This window comes from Tarenaya hassleriana, unplaced genomic scaffold (assembly GCF_000463585.1).
Source record: "Tarenaya hassleriana unplaced genomic scaffold, ASM46358v1 Cleome4, whole genome shotgun sequence".
In the NCBI taxonomy this organism is placed as follows: Eukaryota; Viridiplantae; Streptophyta; class Magnoliopsida; order Brassicales; family Cleomaceae; genus Tarenaya; species Tarenaya hassleriana.
In genome coordinates this window covers 4,568,602-4,589,893 of record NW_010966881.1, presented here as the reverse complement: position 1 = coordinate 4,589,893, position 21,292 = coordinate 4,568,602, and the positions used below count along the sequence as shown (strand labels likewise).

At 43.0% G+C, this 21,292-nt stretch overlaps 5 protein-coding genes, 1 long non-coding RNA gene, 1 other non-coding gene and 1 pseudogene across 8 annotated transcripts; 3 read left to right on the top strand and 5 right to left on the bottom strand.

Annotated features, from left to right (window-relative positions):
• Window positions 1-183: 183 nt before the first annotated feature.
• Window positions 184-1,454, bottom strand: LOC104824011 (proline-rich receptor-like protein kinase PERK13). Its single transcript, XM_010555854.2, has one exon. It carries the CDS (start codon window positions 1,427-1,429, stop codon window positions 395-397), a length of 1,035 nt encoding a protein of 344 aa, XP_010554156.1. The 5' UTR covers window positions 1,430-1,454; the 3' UTR covers window positions 184-394.
• A 436-nt stretch (window positions 1,455-1,890) lies between these two features.
• On the bottom strand, window positions 1,891-3,059 carry LOC104824009. 2 transcript variants are annotated; one of them, XM_010555852.2, is made up of 3 exons: window positions 2,967-3,059; window positions 2,585-2,892; window positions 1,891-2,171 (listed from the first exon to the last, which is right to left on the bottom strand). In XM_010555852.2, exons 2-3 carry the CDS (start codon window positions 2,875-2,877, stop codon window positions 2,162-2,164), a joined length of 303 nt encoding a protein of 100 aa, XP_010554154.1. In that variant the 5' UTR covers window positions 2,878-2,892; window positions 2,967-3,059; the 3' UTR covers window positions 1,891-2,161. The 2 variants fall into 2 exon arrangements, with proteins under 2 accessions (XP_010554154.1, XP_010554155.1); XM_010555853.2 differs by having other exon boundaries at window positions 2,585-2,898; window positions 2,967-3,055.
• Window positions 3,060-3,372: 313 nt separating this feature from the next.
• LOC104824007 (eukaryotic translation initiation factor 4B2-like) lies at window positions 3,373-6,594 on the top strand. The gene is made up of 3 exons (XM_010555851.2): window positions 3,373-4,706; window positions 5,440-5,868; window positions 6,242-6,594. Exons 1-3 carry the CDS (start codon window positions 3,577-3,579, stop codon window positions 6,264-6,266), a joined length of 1,584 nt encoding a protein of 527 aa, XP_010554153.1. The 5' UTR covers window positions 3,373-3,576; the 3' UTR covers window positions 6,267-6,594.
• On the bottom strand, window positions 6,264-7,838 carry LOC104824008. The gene is made up of 2 exons (XR_773387.2): window positions 7,170-7,838; window positions 6,264-6,912 (listed from the first exon to the last, which is right to left on the bottom strand). It is a non-coding gene; the product is annotated as an uncharacterized LOC104824008 (long non-coding RNA).
• TRNAR-ACG lies at window positions 6,801-6,873 on the bottom strand. The gene has a single exon. It is a non-coding gene; the product is annotated as a tRNA-Arg (tRNA).
• Window positions 7,839-12,991: 5,153 nt separating the features above from the next.
• LOC104824005 (protein DETOXIFICATION 30-like) lies at window positions 12,992-16,180 on the bottom strand. The gene is made up of 8 exons (XM_010555850.1): window positions 15,842-16,180; window positions 15,088-15,629; window positions 14,751-14,837; window positions 14,523-14,579; window positions 14,178-14,416; window positions 13,470-13,588; window positions 13,272-13,358; window positions 12,992-13,165 (listed from the first exon to the last, which is right to left on the bottom strand). Exons 1-8 carry the CDS (start codon window positions 16,154-16,156, stop codon window positions 13,094-13,096), a joined length of 1,518 nt encoding a protein of 505 aa, XP_010554152.1. The 5' UTR covers window positions 16,157-16,180; the 3' UTR covers window positions 12,992-13,093.
• Window positions 16,181-16,993: 813 nt separating this feature from the next.
• LOC104824003 lies at window positions 16,994-19,192 on the top strand. The gene has a single exon (XM_010555849.2). It carries the CDS (start codon window positions 17,209-17,211, stop codon window positions 19,048-19,050), a length of 1,842 nt encoding a protein of 613 aa, XP_010554151.1. The 5' UTR covers window positions 16,994-17,208; the 3' UTR covers window positions 19,051-19,192.
• Window positions 19,193-19,369: 177 nt separating this feature from the next.
• Window positions 19,370-21,231, top strand: LOC104824004 (annotated as a pseudogene).
• Window positions 21,232-21,292: the final 61 nt, after the last annotated feature.

Sequence of the window (21,292 nt, the reverse complement as noted above, 5' to 3'; positions counted from 1 at the left end):
ATGTTAATGATATTAATTTGTCATGGTAAAAATAATTATATTTCTTGAAGTCAAAAGATAAATTAATAAATATAATAATTTATTAAATATTTATAAGAGATTTATACGATTTGGTCGGAGGGACCAAGACCCATCGGTATGTTTGCAGATTGGACTTGATGATGGGCTTTTGTTTAATAATCTAAATTATATTATTACAAATCCGATGAATCCTATTATTGCAATAAAACATTACAAGTCGTGTCCTTTTGCCGTCTGTTTATTCCTAATCACACGAGTCATGAGACCAAAAAAAAAGAGTAAAGCAAAAACACAATAACAATCAACCCATTAATCGTAACCTATATATATCACCAAACGCACAACAAAACCGAAAACGCAGACGCAAACGCAGCTAGCGTTTGGTGTTGCAGCGTCTAGCTCGCATAGTACCAGAAGGAGGGCCGTTGAGCGAGATGCTGCAATGAGTGTGCAACCAGTAAGAGTACCTCAACAGGCTGCCGAGGTTGGCGTGGGCATGAAACGTTCCCTTCAGATTCAGCAACACCGGTCCGCTCTCTATCTGCTTCTGCAGCTCCTGGCTCTGCAACGGCTCGAGCCTAACCTGGCTGCTCACCAGATGCACGTTCGCAAACATCGACATCCCCTTTGGCACCTTGAACGGCTCTATGTACTGAGTCGCGATGTGGGTGTTGTAGTAGTAGAGCTCGAACGTCACGTAGCTGAAATCCACGCTGCTTTTCTTGCTCGGGTTCGTGAAGTTTGCAAAGACCGTGAGATCCGCATTCAGGAGGAAACCCATGTCGAGGTAGGCGGCGTTTAGGTTTGCGGTGGCGATGTCGAAGTAGGGGGAACGTGGTCGGTAGACGAGGTAGACGATGAGGACAATGAGGCCGCCGAGAATCAGGATGACCCAGAAGATGGCACAGCAGACGGCTGCTGACCATGTTACAGCATTCGTTTTCTCGGGTGGCGGTATCCGTAGGCCACTGCCATGGTGATGCGGTTGTCGCGGTGGTGGTGCCGTCTCTGCTGCCCTCCACGGAGAGGGCTTGGCCGAAGGATGTTGTGGTGGCGGTGGTCCATGGCCGGGTGGAGGACGTTGCTCTTCCGGGCTAAGTAACAATGGTCTAGCAGAGCTTGGACTGTGGCGTGGTGGTAATGGCTCCTCTGGGCTCAGCGGCAAGGGTCTTGCTGGAGGTGGTCCACGGGGTTGACGGGATTCCTCGGCGGGGGAAGCACGTCGTTGTCTTTCCCGGGATTTTATCTGCACCCTGGGCCGTGGATCGGGGTCTGGGTCCGAGCCGTGGTGGTGGGGATGCTCTGAATGTGGAGGAGAGGTCCACGGAATGGAAGGACCACCGCGTTGTTGATCCTGAGGCTGAAATCTAATGAAATGAGGGTTAGTCTCATAGTGGTGGCGAGACATTGAGGCTGCAAGCAAGAAAACATTCAACTAAACGAAGAATAATGAAATGAAAGGAAGGAAAGAGTGCTTCTGGTGTTGTAAAAGAGAGAGAGAGAGAGGATAACTTGGCAACAAGTTCAAGGTATGATTCTTGCCATGGAAAAGAATCTGCGTGGACAAAAAAAAAGGAAACTGAGAAACGGAGCAAGTAATCTTATAGATTCCTCTTTGTAATCAAAGTCAGGCTTGTATTGATCAAGCTAAAATCAGAATCATTCTTGCTTCTTTCTTCTCTCAAAAGTTCAAGAACGAGCAAAATCAATAATTTTTCGTATTTGCTGCGGAAAGAAATTGGATTGAAATCATGAAGGAAGGAGGTGGAACACTTACAGGCTATATATTATGCTGCTGCTCATCCCACGAGAAATCTACGAGGACATATCCCCATGTCAGATTCTGATGATAAATTTCAGACACTTTTTGCTGCATCAGTTTGGTTTCTGTCATGAAACTTAGGGTTTGGAAATGGGGCTGGTTTTTGGGTAAATCAAAGCTCATGTACATCAAAGGAAACTATATTACTATCAAATGGAAAACCGAGAATAGTAATCCAAGATCTTCCAAACCCTTTCACTGAAAGTGCGAGTCCCAAGAATCCGAATCGAAACTGCATCGCACCACATCCTAACATCGATGAACACCAATTCCCAGAAAAGCAACGAAACAGCAGTCCGGATTCTTCCAACTGCACTCTCATAAACCTCTGCAAAGAAGAAATAGGAAAACCATGAATGGCGCATAAATCCAAAACTCATGGCAGAAACAATGGAGCTACTTGAAGATTTGGCCACCAGCTCTATCGGCTTTCAAGATCTCTTAAAAGTTCTTATATTTCCAGATACCCATTTCAAATGTTCGAGTTTCACGTGTGCTTGCAGACACAGAAACATCCGGAGTAGTTTACAGATCGATCAAGTTTGAACTCAGATTCTGTGTCTTGATCTATGTCACAAGTTGAAATTAGGAGAATACCCTTTTCGACTAAACAAACAAACATTCCAGAATAAGATTTTCTCTGAGAAACCAGACAGAATTCCAAAATCCCAGATCAAATTCCCCAAATGTCGACACAAATTAAACGAAATGCGACTAAAACAGGTGCGAATGTTCAAGTACCTGACTTTCTTAATGAGGATTGACTGAAGTTTGCGGGAGAAATCCTCGGATCGGATCCTACGCTCCAGATTCTTCCTAGCGAGAACCTTCTTCTCGGAGTTCTTAATGTGATGAGTCTGGCGCTGCTTTATCAGCCGCTCCATTCCACTCGATTGCATCTTCCTCTGCATGATCGAGAGCGCCTGCTCCATATTCCCGTTCAGAACCTTCACTCGTATCCCTCGCTCCTGCTGCAGCAGGTAATAACTCGCTCGAGTCACCAACCCCGTGACTCGCCTCGTTATCGTGTTCATCTTGCCAAGTCTAATCTGCAACTAGGGATCATCCCTTGATTGAGCACAGGAAATGAGAGAAGAGCAAAAAATATCGGAGTTAGACTTACCTATCGCTATGTTGATCGGAATCTCGCCGGCGAGAGAGAGAGGGAGACGATTTAGATGGTTTAAGGGCTTAACCTTAACGCCAACCATGAAGAACAGGGTGATTCTGTAATTATTATAAAATATAGGGGTGACATTGCAGTAAATGAGATTGTAGAAGCCTCTGTCTCTTTCAGAGAGTCTTTCGAATGGTTTCATTTCTTCGATTTACGCACGACGAAGAGGTAAATTTCAAGTGTACAACTTGAATTAACCAAGCCCTTTTCAATACGACGCCGTTTCGCATTGCATTCCTTTTACTTTTCAAAGTTAACATGTACACGTGGCGTGGGCGACATATCTCGCTCCTGATTGGTGCGTTTATTCCACGCTCCTCTCCATTTAGAAACTGCGACAAATGGGAATTTCGTTTTCTGGAAATTTCTACGTCACACAAAAGGGAGAAGAGAGTGACGGCGATTGTCTGATTTTCCGGTGATTTCTTCTTTGGGTGCTGTCGGAGCCCTAGATCCATACTCTTCCGGCGGATTTCTCTTTCCGTTCCGTGGATCTCTTCGTTTACGAGCTCTTCCCATTTCAGATCTCGGAATCTACGGTTCTGAATTGGATCAGATGTCGAAAGCTTGGGGTGGTATCGGCGCGTGGGCTGATGAGGCGGAGCGTGCCGATGAAGAACGCTCCGCCGAAGTTAAGGCCACTGCGGTGGCGGCGGACACGCAGAGTTTCCCTAGCCTGAAGGAAGCTGCGACTGCGAGTGCCAAGTCGAAGAAGAAGAAAAAGATGACGCTGTCGGAGTTCAAGATGGGCGCATACACTGCGCCAGGCGGCGGAAATGCGGCGGTGGGTTTGACGCCGGACGAGATGCTTCAGCTCCCGACTGGTCCACGGCAACGCTCCCAGGAGGAAATGCAACCGGGTCGGCTCGGAGGCGGATTTTCCTCGTACGGTAGGTCTGGTGGGCCCCAGGGACGGACGATGGGGGATCGGGACGATTCCGATGGGTCGTGGGGAGGTGGCAGGAGATCCTATGGCGGATTTGACGATGAACGAAGGGGATCCTCGTCTAGGGTTTCCGATTTTGCTCAGCCATCGAGGGCTGACGAGGTCGATGACTGGGGAAAAGCAAAGAAGTCGCTTCCTTCTTTCGATCAAGGACGCCAGGGTCGTTATGGCGGTCTCGGAGACGGCGGAGGATTCTCCAAGGCTGATGAGGTTGATAATTGGGCAGCGGGGAAAAGGCAGCCTCCCGCCAGATCATCTACATTCGGGTCGGGTTTCCGTGATTCGGTTCCGGAGCCTGACCGGTGGACCCGAGGAGCCGGCGGCGGTGATGTTCATGCGGAGCGTCCTCGTCTGGTATTGGAACCAAGAAAGGCTGATTCAGGAGTGACTGAAACTCAAGTCGTGAAGACAAATAAGCCGAACCCATTTGGTGCAGCTAGACCCAGAGAGGAAGTGTTGGCGGAGAAGGGATTGGATTGGAAGAAACTTGACTCTGAAATTGAGGCCAAGAAAGGAAGCTCGCAAACAAGCAGACCGACGAGCGCCCATTCAAGCAGGCCATCAAGTGCTCAGTCTAACAGGTCTGAGGGTTCGGCATTGAACAACGTAGAGAACGTTGTCAAACCAAGACCGAAGGTGAATCCTTTTGGCGATGCAAAGCCTAGGGAAGTGTTGCTAGAGAAACGAGGACAGGACTGGCGCAAGATTGATGCTGAACTCGATCATCGCAGGGTTGACAGGTCCTTTACCAATCTAGATTTTCTTTAATGGCTCAGAGGATTGTGGTTTTGTTTCAAATCCATTTTACAGCACTGTGTGAATATTTAGTTATATCTTAAAAGAGCTCATGTTTCTGGTTGCTGATAGTCTGCGTACATGGTTAGACCGGAAAAGTTAGAATTTTTTTAGTGTTGGATGCAATATGTTGCCACCTTTTATTGTTGAAAGTCACAACCTTTGGTTTTTCTGTGTTTAGTTTGGCAGATTTTCCAATGAATAGAAAACTATTGCATGGTTTGAAAATTTCGGGTCTTTCCTGTAGTGTTTTTCATGGTTATCTTTCGATAATGTGTTGAAATGATGGCCTTCTAAGCTTTTCTGAGGCTCTGAGTTCAACTCTTATCGAAGACTTTGTTTAGTTGCCGAGTTCCAATCTCTGACTTGGATGGTGTGTGTGAGAGCCATTCCTTTATCTGGCTGCCTAATCGATGTTTGTTCTGTCAACTGAGGTCTATTTGTTCTGGTGTCTCTTGTTCATTCAAGTTGAAAGATTGTGACTTTCTGTTGATGCATTCTCTGATATCTCCATCAAAGCTTCGCTGCTGATTGTTTAGTTTAGTTGATCTTCTGTTGTGCGTTCTTGTGGTATATAGGTTTTGTCTCGTGAATTTTTCAATGGCTTTCTAGATCTTATGCCAAAAAACATTGGTCTCTTCTCTTGACTGTGTTATTTCATGAAACCATCTTTGTCAGGCCTGAGACAGAAGAAGAGAAAACATTGAAGGAAGAGATTGATGAATTAAAAAAACAACTCGAGAAGGAACCCACAGCGTCAGAAAGCAAGGACTCTGAACAAAATCCTGGCGCTCATCACCATAGTCTGCCAGACATTATACATCAGAAAGAAAAAGATCTTGAAACACTTATTCGTGAGTTGGACGACAAGGTCAGGTTCAGGCAGAAAGCAGTTGAGAGACCTGGTTCTGGTGCAGGCAGAACATCTACTCTTTCCGAAATATCACATTCTCGTTCCGAATCATTCGATGAGTCTAGGAGTTTCGAATCTATAGACAGACCAAGATCACGTGGTGCAGTTGAGGCCTGGGTAAGGCCTGTTGATGACAGAAGAAACTTCCAAGGAAGCAAGGAGCGAGGGTTCTTCAGCAACAGGAACTTTGACAGGTTAGCCTTCGTGTCTATGACCTTTTTACATCTCTCCTCGGATCATTCACAGAAAATACCCTGACAATATGCTCATAACATGCCTTAACAAACTGTTTATATCTACTGAATCATCCTTATCCAGTTTCCTACTCATTGATCCGGATCTGTTTATTTTGCACATATGAACAGCAATGTTTTAGAATCGGTGCACTTGAAATAACCAAAGAGATGTACTAAGATCCACACTGGGCCACCGTCTTTGTTGTTGGCAATGGCGTGTGAACAAATAGGAGCAAAACTCGTCGTGTATGGCATCAAATAGGACATAAACAGAGTTTGGTATCGCATGGGTTCTTAACTAATCTTGACACTTTGGGTATGGCATTGGCAGGCCATCGTCCAGGGAGAGATGGTGAAAGAGAGAGAGAGAGAAACTAAGGACAAGGATTTGATGTGAATGGTGACACCCAACCAAGATTTTGAAGGAAGGAAGAGTAGTAGAAGCTAACTAAGAGAAAACACGTCTCCTTCGCCAACTTAACTTTCTGGGTGTTTGTCTTTTTGGGTTTTTTGTTTCCTGTCTTTGAGCCTTCAAATGTTCGGGTCTTGCTTGTGGCAAAGCAGCCACAAACACTTAAAGAGGAGAACTCTGTTTTGTGTGTGTTGGGGAAAAAAAATGTATTTGAATACTCTCTTTGGAACTTGTATGAACTCTTTGTTGCAATGGAGTTTGGAAGGAGACCATTATTGTTTGTCATCTTTGTGTTAGATGTCTTCTCTTAGTTCCTCCTTCATGGTTCTTGCTTCGGTGTTTTTGTCTTTGAAACTCTTTCTTTATTGCTTCCTGTCTCAATGATATCATCATCAATGTCAACAAAACATGAGTTGCTTTTTTGTCTATTTCTTAAAATAACTATTCCTAATGAAATACATAAAAAAAAAAAGTGAGACGACTCCACTGGGGATCGAACCCAGAATCTCTGGTTCCGTAGACCAGCGCCTTATCCATTGGGCCATGGAGTCTTTGGCGTTACGTTGGCCATCGGCGTAAACTCTGAAAGTCTGTGATAGAAACAATCGATCTTCTTCACGGTTTTATTACGACAAGTATTTTCATGGCAACACAAGAAAAAGCAAAGCAAGTATATAACCAATGGATATACAGCGGAACTGAAGAAGAGAGATGTACAGAAGAGCCTCGATGCAAAACTTCCCGACAAGGGGAAACTCAGCTGAACACAACAAGAGTGAAGATCTTGAGAGGTTCATGACTGATTTGAATCGGAAATAGGAAACTATATACATATATATATCTTCACCTGTAATTCTCTGAAACGCCCTTCGATCAAACTCCGCGGCATCACAGAACCGACATGCCTCGCCAAAAATGCACAGCTATATCAGTAGTCTCTTATTGTATCGGCCCGGTTCTCTCCTCTGGAGGATTTTGAACCAGCAGGTGCTCCGATTGAGCTTTTACTCGAATGCGAAAACACGATTGCTCTGTACCGATGATGATCGTCATCCTCATTCGCTTTCTCTGACGCAATTTCCCGGCAAGAGAAACCTGTACTTGCCGGCGTTTTCGAGGAGATGAGAAGGAAGGTGGACGGCCGAGAAGGAACGAGGGATATGTCCCATCTTTCCGATTATCTCCTTGAAGGTGTACTCTTCCGGAAGCATATCAAACAGATCAGATCCTTCGCATATCACTCTCTGAACTCTCTTGGGGTTCAAGTAACGAGCAAACCTCACTCTGTCATAATGGCTATAAGCCTTCATCTTGAATACGAACTCGCTGATGTACCGGAAGCAGAAACTACAATGCCATCCCGCATCCGCCAGAATATCATCCGACTGGCGATAATGGGCATACCGTGTTTTGCCCATCCGATATCTGTGAACAGAAGCCCTCCAGCTCTTGTTATCGACGAGAAACTCGAAAGAGTAAAAAACCCAATTGTATCTATTTTTGTAAAACCGAAAGAATCGAACCGATCTATTCCATTTCGAATCCGAACCGTTTCCCGAAACGCCCATCCCTACATGGAATATGAAACATAGGGTAATCTGGTCATTTTAACACGGTGTTTTACGTGGGACCTGCCACGCATTAAGTCAAGGCTGTTTTGTCGTGTAGAATGTAGATGACTTCATGTGTAAGGTCCCGACACGTGTCCTTTTAAATATCTCCATTTCAATTTTACAACTGGGCTTTTTATATTTGGGCTTGTCACCGTTTCAGGCCCACGTAAATATTAAAACCTCCTCCTTTTATTTTATTTATTTATTTCACAAATTAACTCTCTACCTACAAATCAGATAAATTCCTATATATAAATGGGATTTCATGTATTTTTCTGATAGATATTTTAAACAGGCATGTGCAATGATTAAAAGTTTTTCCGGTGACGTGCTGGTTGAAAGAAAGGTCTCCGTTGACTTGAAAGTAAGGTCAACGTTTCATGACAAATTTCCGATTAATTTTTTAAAAAAATCTTAGAAATGCCGACCAAATTATCATGAACCTTACATGGGTTTATAATATATGTATAATTCAAGTCAATAGGACTTAGATCTAACTCTCTCTCTCTCTCTCTCTCTATATATATATATATACACGCCCATGAATTTGTAACATCGTCACTATATCACTATATCCTATAATTAAATGATCCACAAATTATTAGAACATTATGTTACATGTATTCCACTATGGTATATTAGATGGTTAATGGATTACTAGTTGTGTTTTTTTATGTCTCCCTAACGTAGATAGTTGGGTTAAGTCCCGCAACGAGCGCAACCCTCGTGTTATTTTTAAAATATTTATCCATAATTTAATTTGTATGAGTTATATGACTATTCAACCTCTCGTAATACGAGTTATCAGCTTTTAACATAATTTAAATGTTGTATTTTGCATGCTAACATAATACAACTGATTTAGATTTTTAAAAACAAGATTTATATACGGGTTGGGCATTGTTGATGACAATGCTGAGTGCGAGCATGGGCGTTAGATCTCTAACGACGGTCCTGACCTCTTTGTCGTCGGTGAAAAACTCCGGATATCGTTCCCGGAATATCAGAAGGACGGCCGATATCCCGACTCCGATCATCGTCGACGATATCACCGCCACCACTAGCGAGAACTTCGCCGTTCTCGGATGGTTGGCCCCTAGTTCGTTCGACACCCTCACACTATACACACACACCATTTTGATACATACATATATATAGCAAAAGTACGTTTTATTCCGAATAATAAATTAAATTTGTAATGTTTGTTAGAAAAAGGGTATAATACCTTACGGCTGCATTGAACCCGATGGCAACCATGGCGGCCCATCCCAAGATGTTCATGCTTCATTTCCCAAATCATTAAACACATTAGTAAATTTCCCAACAGATACAATATGGTTATTTATGTGCATATATTACATTACATTACATGTCCGGTAAGATTAAGAAGAAGGATTCATAACTATATACTATAACTAACCGGTGGTTCGATTTGTAATAAAAGCAAACTTACCATATGGATAATGCGGCAACGGAGACCTCGGCGTTCTTCAGATATCCCGCGAACAGTACGAGTGCCATGAAATACCATATCTCCAAACTGCACCGATAATATGAATTTCAATTTTAAAAAATACAATTACAAAATATATATGAATTCAAGATCGTTATATATATATATATATATGCTTCGAGGGCGAACTCCTTTTTCATATATACTTCCTTCGAATCCTTCTTATACCAATTTCGACTGTTAGTTATTTGATTGAGTAATCCGACCAAATTTAAAAAGCATATAATATACTGGTAATCAATTAAACATCTCGTTTTATGCTATTTACACACCCAAAAATAATCAAACATAAATTAACTTGTGAAATGGTAAAGAGGGGGGTGATTATGTCACTAAACAAACTTAAGGGGCAGATCTGAAAACATAAATACATAAATGGGCCAATAGTAAAAAACAGTTACGGTCCAAATCGGCCCATATATATACTACCGCAAACAGCTGGAGAAGAGAACCCCTTCTTGTTTTTTTTTTGGTGGGTGCAACAGTTTTGGCTTTTGGGTGTTGAAATCCTTGTTTAAATTTTATTCTATTGATGATTAATCAAATCCAAAATCTGGGGTTTGGGGCTAATGAAAATTCCCATTTTTATATTCTATTTTTAAATTATAATTATAAATATATTATCGTACTGACTTGAATATCAACAAATGATGTGTCTGTGATTTGCGATTTAGAAAAATCCAACACGTACATATACAATATGTGGTTATATATATATATATATAACCACATTACTCCTTTAAGAGTAAAATCGTAGCACACCATTTGCAACATCACACTAATCATGATTCACCAATCCCAAGCATATATATGAACCTTAGATATATTAAAAAAACATTTATAAGCTAATTTAACTTCGTCTATATAAGTGCAGGGAAGACAAGACTCAAATTAAAAGCATATTAAAAAAGATAACAGCTCAAAAATTCTCAAACCCTAGCACTCATAAACTCCGGCCAAAACCTCCGAACATATCCGTTTCTTGATAATAAACCAACTCGTTTCCGGACATAAAGCCACCTTTGCAGGCGGGAACGCCGGAATCATTAGCCTGGAAATTCCCATATTCAGCGAGATTCTCGTTCGTAATCATCGTTTCCGGCAGAGAATTCACGTGATGGTAAGCGCCGAAAGAGACGATGTTGCCGGGATATTCTTGAAGGGTCACAGGCGGCGGAGGCGGCGGAGGCGGAGGAGGAGGAGGAAGATTGTCGGAAAGTTGCCTGTTCCTGGACTTCAGGAACCCTTGAACAATCTCTTGTAAGAGGCCTGAATCAGAAGGTTCTCGCGGGAAAAACTCCACGTCGCCCTCGTCCACTGACGTTGACATGCATGCCGTTTTGGACTCAAACACCGGCAGAAAAACGGCCGGGAGCTTCGAGCCGTCGGGGTTCGGGAGAGAGGAACACGGCGGCGTTCTACGAGACGAACACGAGGCGTCAATAGTAGTAGCATTGAAAACGTCACGGAGGAGAAACTTGTCGGGAGAGGGAGCTATCCTCTGCGGAGCAGGTGCACCGTAAAACCCAGCGGTAAAGTGAGAGGTAGACGGAACGAACGGCCGAGATCTCTTCCCAGAGAAAGTGAACCCGGGTTCCGGAACGTCGGCAGCCGTCGGATAAGTGAAGTTGGTGCGAGCTTTGAAGCCACGTAAGGTTCGAGCCGCGTGGTCGTAGGCACATGCAGCTTCCTCCGCCGTGTCGAAGGTGCCGAGCCAGCGTCGCTCCTTCGACGTCGGATCGCGTATCTCCGCCGCATATCGCCCCCACGGGCGCCGCCTCACGCCGCGGTACCTCTTCGTCGCGGGGTCTGTCGCAGAAGATACGGCGGAGGAGAGGCGTCTCCGGTTGGCCACCGCAGACGGCGTCGAGGTTGACTTTCTCGGGGACGGGTTCGGGCTCGGTTCGTGGGTGTATCCATTGAGGTTTCTCATCGCTTCTTCCATTTTTAGGGTTTCTTCTTATTATTTTTATTAAGCGAGGGAGAAAATGATGAGTTTGGATTCTGCCTGTGCTCGATACGTGTATTTATAGACAAAGCTCAACATTAATATACGTTTTATTATATTTGTTAAAATACATTTGACGACAACATAAATAACATTGCATGATACTATATCGAAAGCAATATTTTATGTATAAGGTGACAAAATTTCCGTGGTAAATTATATACAAATAAGTATAATTCGTAAAGGTCAATTAATGTGGAAATAGCTAGTAGGGTGAATGATTGACGACTCTTCAATCACTTCCGCAGTAATTGTAATTGTGATTCACGATAAACAAAGAAGTTAATGTCAAACAAAATGGCTTGTCGTGTTTTGTGTTTTGCGAGGACGAACGAATCACGACACGTCGATATATATATACATACACACACACACACAACACCAGTCAATATTGGCATACATCACTTTTACAGCAGTCACTCGTATCTCAACTGTTCATCTCCATTCGAAACCCTAGTTTTTTATATAAAAAAAACAATTCAGCAGGTATACCTAAATTAACCATTAAACTAACTCATTGTCTTGGCTGGTGATTGTTTGTCTCTACAAAGATTTTGTATGGCACACATTTTCTGACATTCACTAATTGATGATATATATTAGAGAGAGAGAGAGAGAGAGAGAGAGAGAGAGAGACGCATTGGAGAAAGAGATGGAGGGGGAGAGAGATAAGACAAAAGGGTATTTGTAGCGACAAACAATGAAGAGAGATAATGTCAGGAAAACAAATTCCAATTTAAATCAATCAAATCTTCATTGAAAACGTAACTACATGAACCCTTCTTCTTCTAGGTAAAGGTTCCAACTTTTTTTGTTTTACATAGGACCGCTCGCTGCATTTTCAAATTCAAAATTCATAAAACAAAATTGCTAATGCTGCACATTGTTATTCTTAATGAGTTACAGATAATTTGAATTTTGTTTTTTTTTTTCACACATGTTGAAATTGTAACATGTCACGAGCTCTAAGAGTATAGAGAGCGTTGCAAGGACAAAAAGGCAAATCCGGTTTATATTGACTTTTTGGAGAATCTTACTACCATTTCCTTTACGTGATAGTACTCATTTCCCCTTTTGAGTTAATTACTCTCTGATTTGACCCCCTTTAGATTTGTAACTTGATTCTATGCAGGTAACGTGATTCCTAATCTTTCTTTCATCTTCTTACGTTTTTTAAAAAGAAAATCTAATATATCGGACCCTAATTGGAGCCATTGAAGTACATTTCCGTGGGATAGGTAATGTTACACAAATGTCAAATTTAATTAAGTTCCATGTGAAACTTGTTGCATGGGAAAAGGGCAAAAATGAGTGTTCTCTTTGATACAAGTTTTCATTTTCGTTCCGTGTTTTAATTGAATTAATTTTTTCGGATAAAAAACCCATTTTACCCTCCCAAGGGAACTGGGCTGTTTGAGCCCAACAGATGCATTTTGTTAGCCCAATAAGCCCACAATAACACAGACGGCCATGAAAATCATTGCATAGTATTAGTAAGCCGACGTAATTAAATTTAAATAGATGCCATTGTAATTGAAAAACCAAATGGGTAAAACTGTTTGTCGGGAAAACGAAAACGATAGAATTCGCCCTATGAATATCATATATTATAATAATAATAATAATTAAAAAAAGAATTAGGTCAATATATTCTCCTTGGAATCGGAGTGGCCTCCCCATTGCCTGATCCTGTCTTCCGCCATTGTAGCCTGCAATTCCAACGAACTCTTGCTTCCTTAGCCATTCCTCAGCCGATCTCATATTCAGACACGACCGACCACTCATGTTATAAAACAAAACAAAACACGGTCTCACCTCTTTTTCCCAGTTCGTCTTCTGGATCATCCACGTCAAAACTAACGACTGGATTACCGTTCCCATCAACATTCCGCTCCAGATCCCCTGCTCATCCGTATCCATTTTCATAACGTTAAATGATCGACCGTTATTAATATTGTTCGATCGAAATTATATATATATATATATATATATATATATATGATTAATGATTACCATTACGCCGAATCCGAGTTTGTGCCCTAAAATCATGCCCAGAGGGATCCCGAACAAGTAGTAGCAGGCGACGTTAACGTACGCCACCACTGCTTGCCATCCAGCTCCCACCGCCACACCTTCCACATTCCAACCCACGTGTTACCAAACGGCCGCTTGATTTGAATTACACATGTAAATTCTATATAGAGACTAAGTAACGAATCCAGGTTAAAGCTTGCGTATAACATATATAGAGATAATAGATTTTTTTAAAAAAAACTTGAATTAAATATAGGGTGGTCTGTTCGGTTAATAACTAAATAATTGAATCCGCCTAGCCCGAAAATATATGTCCATAATCGAACCGAATTTGTTATAAATTCAAATGGTAAAAATTTCTCAAAAACGAATAAAATCTAAACCAAACCAAATTAAAATATTATAAAAATCGATTTTTTTTTAAATAAAAAACGAATACGAAGCAAATCAAAACCGAAAAAATACCAAATCGAAGTCGATATAAAAACTGTGTTATTATATTTCTTAAGATCGAAATAACTAAACTCGAATATAACCGAATAGAACTTAAAACCCGAAATGACCACCTAATTAAATGATATACATATTACAGTAATAACCTTATCACACAATATAGCTAGGTAATGTTGGATATATATATATATGTATGTATATATATATATATATATATATGTATGTATGTATTACCGGATAAGACGGGTTGGGCATTGTTGATGACAATGCTGAGTGCGAGCATGGGCGTTAGATCTCTAACGACGGTCCTGACCTCTTTGTCGTCGGTGAAAAACTCCGGATATCGTTCCCGGAATATCAGAAGGACGGCCGATATCCCGACTCCGATCATCGTCGACGATATCACCGCCACCACTAGCGAGAACTTCGCCGTTCTCGGATGGTTGGCCCCTAGTTCGTTCGACACCCTCACACTATACACACACACCATTTTGATACATACATATATATAGCAAAAGTACGTTTTATTCCGAATAATAAATTAAATTTGTAATGTTTGTTAGAAAAAGGGTATAATACCTTACGGCTGCATTGAACCCGATGGCAACCATGGCGGCCCATCCCAAGATGTTCATGCTTCATTTCCCAAATCATTAAACACATTAGTAAATTTCCCAACAGATACAATATGGTTATTTATGTGCATATATTACATTACATTACATGTCCGGTAAGATTAAGAAGAAGGATTCATAACTATATACTATAACTAACCGGTGGTTCGATTTGTAATAAAAGCAAACTTACCATATGGATAATGCGGCAACGGAGACCTCGGCGTTCTTCAGATATCCCGCGAACAGTACGAGTGCCATGAAATACCATATCTCCAAACTGCACCGATAATATGAATTTCAATTTTAAAAAATACAATTACAAAATATATATGAATTCAAGATCGTATATTCTGCGGATACCCAAAACTCAGATATCCGAATGACATGGATATAACAACATATTTGGGATTCCAAAACACGGATTCAGGGTCGGATATCCAAAATCGCGGGTGTCGAATTCAAAACTATCGAAAACCAATTTACTAAGGCAGGATACGGTCACGAAATATGTAAAAGAAGAGACTCACCAGAGCATGACAGCAGAGGCAAGAGACAACCTAACGAAGCTCCAAAGATGGTGGAACGCCTCCCAAGATAAGCCCGTCCAAGCCTCGCCGCACGTGCCGCACAGTATGTAAACGATCTGACCCACGGCGATGAACCACCACGACCCGTTCAGCGCCACCGCCAAGCCCTCCAGCCCCCACCGAAGAATAGCCACGGCCACCCAGCTGAACAGCGCGTGGAGCACAAGCGCCGCCGCCGAGATCACCGCCATGACTGCCATCTTGCTCTGAGATTGCAAGAACTTCGACGCCGGGAAGTTGAGGGCGTAGGCGAAGAGCTGCGGGATCATGTAGAGGGAGAAGAGGCCGGCAGCTCGGGAGATATTCGGCGTTTGTCCGATGAACGCTAAAAACGGCGTTGCGAAGACGTACATGAGGCAGAGGACAATCGCGGTTGCGTGTAGGATCACCCACGAGCGTTGCAGGTATAGTCCGAGCATCGACAGCTTGCCGGCTCCAAACGCTTGTCCACATAGCGTTTCCAACGCGCTTCCCATCCCCAGCTGATCACAACGCAAACGCGGTCGCAATGTACATCAGCTTCAGTTTCATCGGAAACAGTATGTTTTATTAACAAGATTGACTAAAATCTACGAGTTTTTGTACTTAATGGGTAAAAGGGTTGCGGCACATAATTTTTTCAACCAGTATAATTCGTAAAGTTGGAATCTTTTTTTTTTTGAAAAAAAGGCAGAGGTGACGAGAGGAGCCATACCATGATGCCGAAGGAGAAGCCGGAGATGACGGAGTTTTCGATGGAGACGGCGGCGAGGGAGAGGGTGCTGATGTGTCCGGCGAAGACCTGAGTCACTGCTCCGAGTGAGTACTGACTCACACACGTCAAGATTGCGGGCCCCGCAAGAGACCACAGCTTCTTCGACTCTACGTTGAACTCCCTTGCGAAGTCTCCGACGCCGGAGATCGGACCTATGTCGGCGTCTCCGATTGAGGAGGTTAGGGACACGGCGGAGCCTCTGCTCTGCTCCGCCGCCGACAACAGAAGTGGCTCATTCACGTCTTTCTTCTCCATCAGAGAGAGAGAGAGAGAGAGAGAGAGAGAGAAGACGAGGTAGGGAGAAAGTCTCTGGAATGAGTTGAGAATTTGCAATGTCGATTGATTAATTAACGTCCTTTTGGAGGTGATTGCTCAATTTTACCTTAATTTAATTCACACACACACACACCCAATTAATTAATGTCCATTTCCATTTGGCGCTGATTGCTTTGCTTGGTCCTATCTGAATTTATTTACCTTAAAATTACGGTTATAATTTATTTTCTTGTTTTGGAACCGCACAGAATGACAAACATCTGTCTAAATATTTTCTTGTAAGGCTTTCAAGACGTGTTATTTTGATTCTTTCTTTCCCGTCCATATTGGGTGTTTTATGACAGATACACATTAAATATTAGATATGCAAATAATAATAAATACAAATAACATGTAGTATAATTTTTTTGGATGAAAAAATCTGTATAATAATAATAAAAATGTCACATAAAAAAAATCAAGGGTGACAGGGTTACCAAAGAGATTAGATTAATTAGGAAAGCATTTGTAGTAAATCTGAAGATTCCGTTTACCACATCGGTCGTCAACATTTGGACCTTGAATGGTAGAAGTTTTTGGAGTTTTCAGAATCCAAAAACTAAAAAAAAACAACATTCAAGTTTTTATAAAATTATTTTTCCTAAAAAAAGAAAAAAACTTGGAAAGCCATTTGTAAAAAAATCAATAAAAAACCAAAAGTTACTTTTTGTGAGTTTTCAAATATTATAAAATCTAAAAGCCAAAAACCAAAATTTAAAAAGCAAAATCCAAAAACTAAAACCAAAAACCAAAATAAAAGGCCATCTCCATTCAAAAATATTGGTGTATCCTTCGCAGCATTTTTCCGCAGATTGCAAAAACATTAAAAACAAAGCTTACCAGTTACCAGTATTGGACGTAACCTTCACGGCGAAGACATTCGAGGAGATAAAGAACATGCCAAGAAGACGAACAAACCAAGAAGAAGAAGACCACTGTCGCTTAAATCCCTGGAAATCTTCAGTCTGAGTCGCGGAGATTTCTAGATTTCCATGGAAGAGGTTAGACGAATCGGAGACGAGCTCTCGTTCTCTCTCCTGACGGCGGAGAGCCTCCGTGCGGCGGCCGACGAGGCTGAGTCGTTCAAGGCGGAGTGCGGTGAAGTCGGAAAGCAGGTGGATCGGCTTGCCCAGATGCTCAGAACCCTTGCCCGTCTCGTCTCCGGTTCCGTACAGATTTACGACCGACCGATTCGCCGCGTCGTCGTCGAGGTTCGGAAGAATCTGGAGCGAGCTTTGGCTCTGGTTCGAAAGTGCAAGCGGCACAGTATAATCCGGCGGGTTTGCTCTATCACGAACGCCGCCGATTTCCGCAAGGTGATTAATCTGCTGGAATCTTCCAACGGCGATGTGAAATGGCTTCTCAGCGTGTTCGATTCCGACGGAGACGGGAGTTTCGGCGGAGGAATTAGCATCTCTCTTCCTCCGATCGCCACGAACGACCCGATTCTCCCGTGGGTGTGGTCGTTGATTGCGTCGATTCAGATGGGTCGGTTGCAGGACAAAATCGACGCCGCGAACCAGCTTGGTTCGCTCGCGGGAGACAACGACAGGAACAAGAAGATCATCGTGGATGAAGGCGGTGTTCCTCCGCTGCTGAAGCTACTGAAGGAGAGCTCGTCGGCGGATGCGCAGATAGCGGCGGCAACGACGTTGGGGTTTTTGGCTTCAGACCAGGATAAGGTAACGGCCATTGTTAACGAGCTCGGTGTTCCCATCATAGTTCAAGTTCTGGGTGATTCTCCGATTAGGGTCCAGATAAAGGTGGCTAATTTAGTGGCAAGAATGGCAGAGCATGATGCTGTAGCTCAGGACGAGTTTGCCCGGCAAAGCGTGATTAAGCCTTTGGTCACACTGCTTTCACTGGACGTGTTTCTTGATGATATGCAATCGAGTAAGCACAACAGCATTCCCTCTCTTGTGCAGATGAACAAAGAAATCGGGAGAGATCAATCACATAAGAGTTACAAGTCATATACGAGCTCATTAAGTCTATACCGTGATACTGGTGGCGGAACTGGTAGTAGAACCGGGCCTTATCACAAGAAGGAGAGGGAGAATGAGAATCCTGAGTTGAAACATGAGCTTAAGGTTAGTTGTGCCGAAGCTCTATGGATGCTTGCTAGGGGGAATGTTGCGAATAGTCGGAGAATAACCGAGACAAAAGGGTTACTTTCTTTGGCAAAGTTAGTGGAGAAGGAAGTTGGAGACTTGCAATACAATTGCATGATGGCTCTTACGGAAATAACAGCTTCTGCAGAATTGAATGCAGACCTTAGACGTGCTGCTTTCAAAACCAATTCCCCGGCTGCAAAGGCTGTTGTCGACCAGATGCTACGGATACTCAAAGAAGTGGATAGCCCCACACTGCAAATCCCTGCAATTAGATCAATCGGGTCATTGGCTCGGACATTCCCTGCAAGGGAGACGAGAATAATCGGGCCTTTGGTCATGAAACTTGGTAGTGCCAATCAGGAAGTGGCCATGGAAGCTGTGGTTTCGCTTCAGAAATTTGCCTCTCCCGAGAACTTTCTCTGCGCTGAGCACTCGAAAACTATAATCGAGTTCGGGGCAATCCCATCGGCGATGAAATTGATAAGGAACAGCGATCAGAAAGTTCAGCTACAATGCCTGATTCTGCTCTGCTATCTTGCCCTGAATGCTAGCAACCATGATTGCCTTGAGCAAGCCAAGGTTTTGACTGCAGCGCTCGAAGGGGCTGATCGAGTGGTGGGTTTCCAGAATGTCGAGTTCAAAGAACTTGTGTCCAAAGCAATATACCAGCTTAGTCTCTACAATGGCGGATCACACAGCCAAATGCTTGCATATGTGTAATCTCTCATGGGAATGTAGTGTTTTAATCTGGCTGGTGGGGTTTGTGATCAATACAGGTGACCGTAACCGTGTATACATTTTCAGAATTGGCGTGTAAATCGGAAAACATTGGATGGAAAGCTTGGATTGTGTTCTTTGTTCTTATAGATTTGCACATTTTGAGCATGTAAAGTGAAGAACCTAAGTATGGGGATAAACCGAAAAAAGAAAAGGAAATCACTAGAAACAGTGAAGAAAGAGACAGGAACACGATCTAGTGGCGCGAGTGAACTGGAGTTCTATCTACTTGGTGTCTGAGGCTACGTGACCTGAAAGGGGTTGAGTGGAGGTGGGGACTCGGTAGAAAAGGGGAAAGGGGGGAAAGGCTGCTGGGGGAGACGATGATTGGTTCAGGAGATAAAGGTAAGTTTGCTTCCAAGATTCTGATCTCTCTGCTTATCGGTGATCAGTCCTGTTCTTATTTGACCTCTGATCTCTTCAAATCTCTGCTTTTTTCCGTTCCCTTGTGGATTTTTCTTCGAAATCTGGATCCTTTTGGATCAATTCGATTTTGGGGTGACTTCAATTGACCCATCTGTTGGGTTTGTGTCCGAACTTCATTATGCTCCAGAGGGACATAAATAGTAAATACAACTTAGATTTCTCGTTTCTCAGTGTCCGAACTTTCCTTTGTTGGCAGGTCATTCTCTGATTCCACCTCTAAGCTTGGTGATATGGCTGACCAAGAATCCGATAAGAACATCAAGATTTGGAAAATCAAGAAACTAATCAAGGCCCTCGAATCTGCCAGAGGTAATGGAACCAGTATGATTTTTCTTATAATGCCTCCTCGCGATCAGATATCCCGTGTCACGAAGATGCTTATGGATGAGTGAACTGTCAGTCTGTCCTGTCTGCAATTACATCTGCTCAGCAAAGATTGAAACTTTACAACAAGGTCCCTCCCAATGGCCTTGTTCTTTACACCGGCACCATTGTTACCGAAGATGGCAACGAAAAGAAAGTTACTATCGACTTTGAGCCCTTCAGGCCGATAAATGCTTCGTTGTACCTCTGTGATAACAAGTTTCACACCGAAGCTTTGAACGAGCTTCTCGAGTCGGATGACAAGTTTGGTTTCATTGTCATGGATGGAAACGGTACCCTGTTCGGCACATCGAGCGGGAATAAAAGGGAAGCCCTTCACAAATTTACTGTCGATCTCCCGAAAAAACATGGAAGACCGCAGAGCTTGCCACTCAGTTCTTCATAAACCCGGCCACGAGTCAACCCAATGTCGCTGGTCTCATTCTAGCCGGTTCAGCTGATTTTAAGACAGAGCTCAGCCAATCGGACATGTTTGATCCTCGTCTCCAAGCTAAGATATTGAACGTGGTTGATGTCTCCTACGGAGGGGAAAATGGATTCAACCAAGCAATCGAGCTGTCTGCTGAGATACTGTCCAACGTGAAGTTCATACAGGAAAAGCGTCTGATCGGGAAGTTCTTTGAGGAAATCAGTCAAGACACCGGGAAATATGTCTTTGGAGTAGACGACACTTTAAAGGCTCTCGAAATGGGCGCTGTGGAGACACTTATAGTGTGGGAGAATCTTGATGTGAGCAGGTATGTGATCAAGAACCGTTCAACCGGGGAAATAACGGTGAAGCACTTGAACAAGGATCAAGAATCTGATCAAAGCAACTTCGGCGACCCGACCACCAATGCGGAGTTGGAAGTTGAGGGGAAAATGCCTCTGCTCGAATGGTTCACCAATGAGTACAGACGTTTCGGTTGCTCTCTGGAGTTTGTCACCAACAAATCCCAGGAAGGGTAGCAATTCTGCAGAGGGTTTGGCGGGATGCTTCGATACCAGCTTGACATAAGGTCCTTTGATGAATTATCGGACGGGGAGGCTTACGAGGATTCTGATTAAAGCAGAAATTTTCGGCTACTTTTTTGCATATATGTATATATATCAGATTTCCTCAATCACTCCCCTCATGATATCTGTCTCCCATGGAGGTTTGGAGAGTTAAAAAGGGAATAGAAGAATGAGAAGTCGGAGAATCTTGAAGAACATCACCTCACTTTCATCTTCTTCTTGGTCCTTGTTTCCGACACTTGTTGTTCTGTTGAATTCAGTTGACATTCGGGTTGCCATTAATGTAGATATCCTCCTTTCCTGTTGCGGTTTACTTCATGTTCTTTTCTCTCCGTTAAGTTCTGTTCTGCTCTCTCTCTCTCTCTCTCTCTCTCTCTCC